The 8,700-nt window shown below is 40.7% G+C and overlaps 1 protein-coding gene across 5 annotated transcripts in view; it reads right to left on the bottom strand.

The window, feature by feature from the left end:
- The window catches only part of LOC111870512 (breast carcinoma-amplified sequence 3 homolog), a 47,637-nt gene that overhangs the window by 21,408 nt on the left and 17,529 nt on the right, over nucleotides 1-8,700 (bottom strand). For all 5 annotated transcript variants that reach the window (XM_033753878.1, XM_023862861.2, XM_023862862.2 and 2 more), the window contains exons 9-11: nucleotides 6,619-6,925; nucleotides 5,692-5,837; nucleotides 5,203-5,352 (exon numbers count right to left, since the gene is read on the bottom strand). In XM_033753878.1, the coding sequence (XP_033609769.1) occupies nucleotides 5,203-5,352; nucleotides 5,692-5,837; nucleotides 6,619-6,925 (603 nt within the window). The remainder of the gene's footprint in view (nucleotides 1-5,202; nucleotides 5,353-5,691; nucleotides 5,838-6,618; nucleotides 6,926-8,700) is intronic.

Here is an 8,700-nt window from a genome sequence, read left to right on the forward strand (position 1 = left end):
AAGTTTCAGTGGCAGATTTTCCAAGTTTTGTGAGGAATTTGATGTTAGCACGTTGTTCTGCATTAGCACTCAGCATTATTCCGACGGAGCTCAGAAACACGATCCGCTTCTAACAATGGTCGCGGCCAGACTAACCGATGCACGTGAATGAAACTTTGTGTGACGGTAGAGGGAAGTCCAAGGGTCAATGCCCTACCCTCCTCTTCGTCAATGACGTGGCCGGAAATGAGTCATAAAAGTAATCCGGGTTCTTTATTGCCACACCTTGTATTTTCCTATAACTCTTGTCCAATGTCTCATGCCTCCATATCTTTGTTCCTTCATGCTGTGATATCTGGCTCCCATCTTCCTCTCTGCTACATTTGGGGCAAATCCTCTGTTCCTTATTTCTCCTAACCCTCCCCAGTCTCTGAACTCTTACTTTAAAACATACTACTCCTCGGCAACTGAGTACTGTTCTGGAGAACAACAAATCTATGCTTGATTATATAGCAGGTACCTTTACTCCCAATATATCTTTTCAACTTGTATGTTTGTTGTAAAGTATAAGGATTTTTTCACAATAAATACTGCCTTGCATAAAATAAATATCTGCAAAAAACTGGACTTTCATGCTTCTTTAGTAAGTCTAACTAAAGTTCAAAAAGGAGTATATTATTCTGGTATTACCTTATTTAATGGATGGTACAAATACACATCATGAACGTGAATCAGTGCAACAGGACGCTAAAATATAACAATAACCTTTTGATGTTAATTGGTCAACATATACCAGACATTCCTCAGTGACATGTAGAAGTTAAGGAAACCCTCATTCAACAATATAAATGTTCATGTAGTCCCACTCCAATTTCACAGCCAATGTACAATTATCCAATTTCAAGGCACTTAACTACAGTAACCTACCAATGACTTTGTGTGTGTGTGTGTGTGTGTGTGTGGGTATAGAAGTCATGAAATGTTGAACCATTTATATCGATTTAGATGTCAATATACAAATTTTTATAATATTAACACAGAGCACATTATATTTAATTACATTAATTCTAACACATGATAATTGTTGCAATAAGTACTGTTCTTTCGGAATATAATAAGACCGATAAATTAAGATTTCTCTTTTGTATAAGAAAATAGTAGGGAAAGAATGGATGAAGATGCAGGATAAGTGGGTACAGGAGGACAGAAAAGCGTGAGGAAGGCTAGGTCATAAACTGACCCAATTTTGGGGAAGTATTAATTCCTCTTCATAACAACTTCTTGTAGTCCTTACATGTGTTTTAAGATTGTATTTTTGAAGCTACAGTGTAACATTCACAGTAAATACCACTCTTGTAGTTTAAAATTTACAATGCAACATTTGCAGTAAGTATAATGTTATACAAGTTTTCAGGTTTTCATAGTTGTGACTTTACAGACTGTGGTCTTTTGAGTTGTGACATTATATAGTGTTGAAAATGGACACAAGTGTTTCTGAGGAACAGCTGGCTCCATCTCTTGGGGCATATGTGAAGGTGAAGACATGTTCCTCTGCAATGTTGGTATCCATGGTAACACCACTTGAAAAACCACAATCTAAACTACTAGTTTTGTATTTTACACAAGTGAATCTGGGGTTTAGTCGTTTCAGTTTTATTTCATTTTGATTACCATCTTTATACTTAAAAAAAACTTTAAATTATTTCTGAACATTAAAATTACACTGTATTCTCTATTTACAGAAAGTTTAATTTTTTTCATTTAACTTGAGTGAAATCATTGTGTCTAGGTCAAGGATTGTGGATATATACAAATTTTGGCATACTGTTTAAACATTTTAAAACAAACACAGTCTGTGATTTATCATGGTACACCTGCTAATAATGCATACATTTCTCTGATGACAAATTACAGTCCTTAAAAGTGAGCAGAATCATAAACATTACAAAACGTCTGATATGTGCTCACTGAATTCACATTACTCATCTGCTCAGTTTGACTTGTGCAGCAACCTGCATGTTTCTCCAACTCACCATATATATCATTGTGTGTACTGGGTCAGTAAACAAGTAGGATACATTATTTGTATTTATTTTCAAAGTCTTAGCATGGCAAAGTGTTTATAAATCATACAGATGCCAGTGCTGTATTCGAACTCCATGAACTAACAAATTCCATAGAGAAAAGCCTCTCCTGAGAAGCTACTCTATTCAAAAAATTCCTTTCCTTCTATGGAACTTGAAGGCTGACTGCTGTGTTTACATCATAGCTTTTGGAACTTCTCTACATATCCCAGATTCAAGATCAAATGCTTGGTAAGTTTCCCCTTACAGATAATAAAGAATTCCATGAACAAAACTGTCATTCTTAAAAATTCAGTGTAACCTGAAATAGCATAAGTAGAAATACATGGAGATTTACAGCACAATCAACTTCCTTCCCAGCATTCAGCCCAGTTCGCCTGTTTTACGTATTATAGCAGTACAATCTTAACATCTTTTGAGAAATCTTCATAAATATCATTCTCCTCTGGGTTGATATAAAACTTTTATCGAAGATTCTTTATTTTAAAAGGAAGTATTAACTTATGGTATCAGCGTGTCCACGTACATCTGACATGATGCATGAAAGTCAGATGTTTGGAGTGAAAGAAGGGTTGCAGAGACATCCATTACTATACAGCAGCTTGTTAAAACACATTTCCATGGTAATGAACACATACACAACATCTGAGGAACTACAGTCCACTACAGAGCCACCAATGTATGAAGTAGAGCCACTGAGAATGGAAACATTAGGGAGAATCCCTCAGTCTGTCCAGTTCTTGTGCTCTGCCATGGCCTCTCACTGGCAATGGAACAGGGTCCAACACATGGACCCACTAACCTTGGTGGCATTACCTTACCCACTTTGGCTGGTATGTCCCCATACCTCCACACTCTGCTCGGGCTTAAACTATCTGCATACCCATTACTGGAGACCACAGCCAAACAATAGGTATATGAAGATATATCAGACTGCAAGGACCTGAAATGTGCTGTAGTTATTTCTAGGTTTTGAAAAGTAGTAAAAATGTTGTAATTACCTGTAGTTAAGAGTGGTAAGTATTCAAAAATTCAATTATCAATCCAAACCCTGTGTCTGATCACTAATCTGTGAAAATTGGTGTCGGACTACACTGTTGGACTGCTATACTCTAGAAATGGACCAGATGATGGAATGTCTGCTGCCAAATCAAGAAACAACTGAGGCCATGATAAAGGCTGATCAAGAAGAAATGAAAGCCCAATCAGGTCTGGCCAAGAGGAGATGAAAGACACAACAAATAACATTTGGACCGAATAAAAGGAAATCATCAACAAAGGAGTGCAGGGGCATTCCAGAGTTTGCTGACTAACAGATCCAAAGCCTCTGTGAGGAAGTTGACACTGAGATTCAAGAGACATGACTGGATGTACAAGTGATGAGGTGTTTGTCAATAAGAAGACTCAGAGCCTCTGCAAAGAAATCAAAATGAAGATCCAAGGAACAAGGGTCTTCATACAAGCAATGAAGATACTTGTAGATGCCACATGGTGGGAGTTAAAAATGTAAATGGCTAAAGTCAAAGCCCAAGCAGGGTGCGGATGTTGTGGAAATATATCAGCCAAAGCGGACAGGATAACACGACCTGATGTCCTGGACTCTGTTCCATTGTCAGTTGCAAGATGCAGCACAGCACAACTGGACAGACAACAAGAAAGGCACACACCTACTGCACATCCTGTAGGGGCAGGCTGTTGATGCCCTGCATAGCATCCCCATAAAAGTAAGTTTGAAGGGTGTTCTGGGAACCACCAACTGGCCGCAGTGTACTGTCTGCAGCTGAAAGCTATGAGCCAGTAGATCAACGATTATTTCCAAACACTTGCCACTGCCAATGAGCAACTAGTCTAATGGGCCCTTGTTGAACTGCCCCAATACTTTACCCAGAGGAAGGCTGCTTAAGAATTTATTGGTGGGATAAGGGACTGAGAAGTGAAGCTCTCCTCTACATAGGAGGCAAGAGGATGCTGGAAAGCCTTAAGCCAGGGCCTGAAATCAGAGGCTGTGAAGGCCGCCAAAGCTGGGCCACATGCAAGGATGCATATTGTAGGGACTAGAGTACCCATGGAATCATAGTTGCTAGGGACCAACAGGAGCAAGACTGAGGGACTGATGTGCTGGGAGTACAGGGGTATCAGCCATCTTAGGAGAAACTGCCAACAAGGATGCCCCCTGAAGGACTTCCGGAAAGGAGGCTGAACAAGACCAGAGATGTAAGTAGAGAACATGAAGACAAAGGTACTGATGCCATCAGTCCAACCTGATCATTACACACTCATTGTGCTGGCAAGGAAGGATGATAGCCTAACACTGTGGGGCAGATAAGGGAAGGGTGATGAAATCAGGGAATCTCTTCTATTGACATAATCCTTCCAGCCACACTATCGCCCTGGAGTCGACCCAGCCTCTAACAGAAATAAGCACCAGGAATCTTCCTGGCAGTAAAGGGCAGCCAGTGTGTAGGGATGATAACCTTATCACCATCTAGAAACTGTGGAAGCCTCAATGGCTCACAACCCTAGGGGCCTCCACAGCCCATACTTTTTTACCAAGAAACAAGTATATGAAGGTACAGCAGATTGGAGATACTTGGAATGTGCTACAATTATTTGCAGACTGTGAAAAGTAGTTAAATTGTTGTAATTATAGAGCAATAAGTTTTAATAAATTCAATTATCAATCTCAGTCCTGTGTCTAGCCTCTAACCTCTGACAATGCGGTAATATTTTTAACCAGCATTCTTTATTGTAAAAGGAAATATATGCTTATGGTATATGTTCATGTGTGCCCCATTCTGCCTCTACTGGAATGATGTTCTCTTTAATTTTACTGAAAACCATTATTCTATCAAAGAAATACAAGGTGTTTCATGCTGCAGAACCTCACTCAGCTTTTATACTGCTTGTTACTCATCACAGATGAGAAGAAACATCCTGGTTTAAGATGCGGGCAAGGAATAAATTTACTGTTAACAAAAATGTTGGATAAACAAATGCAGCAAGGTTAGGTCCACAGAAATAATAAACTGCTAAGCGAAAACGTGCTGATCATAAAAACGTGAATTGGAGTGTACATGATAGGTTTCAAACAAAAGTTTCATGCTTCCTAACACTAAAAGAAGGGACACGAAATAGTTACCTGTATCATGTGTTGGTATCCCTGGGCTCTCCATCATGGCATCAGCCAAATCCTCACGCAGCTGGGTTTCGCCAGGCCCAGCTGAACCATCTGACTCAGCACCATCTGTTCCATATGCTTCAAGGAGTCTAGGTGACTGTTCATAACTACCTGCACCAGACAGGTGAAATGTTCTCATGAACACCACAGCAACACGCTCNAAAATGGGAAAGGAAGAAAGTATGCGAGCAGATTAGCAATCATCTAGTTTGACATGTTTTTTGCTTTCCACAAAAACAGCTTGTAACTGCTCTGTTGTAAGAAACAAAAAACACTGCCACTTTCTGAAAAAGAAGTCTTGCTAGGGTGTTGCTGCCTGATGATGGTCTTATACAACTGAAACATGTAGCAGGAATAAAGGTCGAATTGTAAAACATAAGAGGTGAGTATATTTGTTGTTGACGGTTAACATGATTCCTACATATATATCTACAGATCACTTTTACGTACTTCCTGATCCAGATTCTATGAGGACAGGCACAACAGGGCGGGAACCACTGCTGATGGGCATGTTCACAGGATTGGATCGTGCTGGGCGTGATCCAGAGCCCACTCCAACCTCAACGGCTTCCAGCTCAAGCAATGACAATGGAACCCTGAAAAAAAAAAAAAGTAATGTCAATCACATTCTTTACTCTGAGAGAAGTTTCAACATGAAACTGAAAGCCTCAAATCTTACGCTTATTTTCTAATTTGTCTAAGAATCTGCAACCAGATTACTATTCTCATATTACATATCACAAGTTTGTAACCATTCTTAAAGTCACTTACACCTCTGCTTATTTTGGTCTCCCTGATATTGTCTTTTAGATATTAGCCCCTTTTATATATGAAGTTATATGAACTTCAAGTTTTAGACTAACAGACTAATGCAAATATCTCCATTCACATTTATCCCTTGTAACCGTACGTCCTTCGCCAAAAGTATTTAATTAAGGGAATGAACAACTTATGCATTGTTTAACACCATGAAAGACGCTCCTCCGGCGAGATACCATCCCAGGACCGTCTAGTTGTAATTCAGCTATTGTCCTCCTTAGGCTTAGGGTGTCACTATTGTCCCTAACATCACCTGTTTACTCCTGGTATCGTAAACCCATGAAATGACCTATCCAAAGCACCCGTATCCCTGGGATAAAGAACTCAAGCTCGAGCGACAGTCATGGCAGATGTAAGTCGGGGGACGGCTACCACATTTATCCCTCCATAGCCATACACTTGCTACTTCTGGTTTAATTTCTGTTCAAGCTTCCAACAAAATATCATCACAATTTTAAAGGGAAATAGATGAGATGGCAACAGTGCTCAGCCATAAACACTACCAAAACAGTTTCTATATGGCACAAATATTAAGCATAATTCAATTCTGTTACTAACCCGCTCACAGCTGAATTATATGTTTTGAATGTGAACTGAGGTCCCATCCAAAGCCTTCGGTGGGGCCCTGCATGGGTCACAATTTCAACCTGCGACAGCCACCTCTCATCTGAATCTGAGTCATCCTCTCTTGATTCACAGCTAGAAGGGGTTGGTAAACGATCTGGCACTACCATCAGTGGGTTTGTTGGGGACAGTGGAGGCTGCAGCTCACTTGAGTGTGGGGGACGCAGCAGCATCCACTGAGCTTTTGGCCGAACATCCAGCTCAATGGCAGTGTCGTCACAGACCTTCTCCTTGGGTATTCCTGAACATGTACAAACACTGCTGTTCAAAGCTTCAGAACATGCAAATCAGCCACTTACAGTACATATAACTGTTCTCAGTGTCAGTGTTTAGCAGTTTCTTTGGTAGGCACATAAGGTGACTCAGCACGTAGAATACAAGCATTATTACATTCAAACTGCATTTTTGAGACACATAATGACAATCAGCTTCTTTTTCTTTTAGAGAAATAACTGTGAAATATCATGAAAATGGACCAAGAAAAGTGAATGTCTGGAACAACAGAAAGGAATATGTATGTAGATCATACTGAAAGTCATGAGCAACTTTTTTTTTTGCATGCAACCTGGGAACAGCAGACAAAAGAGAGTATAGTGGTAGGTGGAACCAGCTGTTGTGTTAACCTTGAGTGTCTTGTGACGTCAATAGCTTGCATCACGTGACGAGTATCACTCCTAACAAAATGGCATACGATATGTCGTTTCGCCAGTGTGCTGTTATCGAATTTCTTGTGAAAGAGGAAATCCCTGCTGCAGAAATTCACCAGAGACTTCGGCGTGCTTATGGAAGTGTGTGCATGGGTGCAAGCAGTGTTCAAAGCTGGGTGAACCATTTTAAAGATGGGAACACCAGCATCGAAGATGAGCCTCGGAGCGGTCATCCTCGAACAGCCTCAACTGAACGAAACAAGGAAAGAGTGGATGAGATCATTCAAGATGACAGGCGTGTGACTGTGGACACAATAGCCCGAAAACTTGGAACAGGGCACAGTGCAGTGCAGTACAGGAGATGATTGAAAACTTGGGCTATAGGAAAGTTTGCGCTTGTTGGGTCCCACGGTTGACTGAAGACCACACAGGTCAGTGAAAAGCCATCACCTCAGAACTGCTGCAGAGATATCGTCACGAAGGCAATGATTTTTTGCTCTGCATTGTGACAGGTGACGAAAGCTGGTTTCACCATTTCGAGCCTGAAACGAAATGGCAGAGTATGGAATGGCACCATTTGTATTCTCCATCAAAAAAGAAAGCAAAGACAGTGACATCAGCTGCGAATGTGATGGACACAGTCTTCTGGGATGCAGAGGGGTTTATTCTGGCCGAATTCCTGGAACCTGGGCAAACCATCAATGCTGCTCGTTCTGTCTAGACGCTGCACAAGCTCCGTCATGCATTGCGCGATAATCGTCCGGGACGAAACATCATCATCCTGCATGACAACGCTCACCCCCATACCACTCACCTCACACTGGAGGCAATTGCAAAGATGGGGTGAGAAGTTCTTCCACACCCCTCCTATAGCCCTGATGTGGCACCCTCCAACTACCACCTTTTCGGATTTGTGAAAGATCAGCTGCATGGACGTTTTGAGACAAGGGAGGCAATTCAAAAAGCAGTGCGTCAGTGTCTTCGGATGGCTGGAACGGAATTTTACGAAGGGGAATTTTCAAACTCCCAGAACGCTGGGAGAAATGTGTACAAAAAAGTGGGGATTATGTGGAAAAATAAAGAAAGGTCTGTAGATTGAGGTGGTGTATTTGGTTTGTCAATAATAAAGCATGTTACTTTACAAAAAAACTTTTACTCATGACTTTCAGTACGACCCTCGTATAAGAGAAATTCTCAGGAAAAATTGAATCTTAAAGGTCTATGAATTATAAAAAGTTAAACAGGTCCATCCAGTGTGACTGGTGAAGATTTTTCTTATTTAAATTCTTCATGCCCTTACATGTTTCGGTCTTCAGAGACCATCATCAGAGGGACATCAACACAGTAGGAAGCTACTATTATGATATAT

The sequence above is a fragment of the Cryptotermes secundus genome, unplaced genomic scaffold, assembly GCF_002891405.2.
Source record: "Cryptotermes secundus unplaced genomic scaffold, Csec_1.0 scaffold117, whole genome shotgun sequence".
Classification (NCBI taxonomy): domain Eukaryota; kingdom Metazoa; phylum Arthropoda; class Insecta; order Blattodea; family Kalotermitidae; genus Cryptotermes; species Cryptotermes secundus.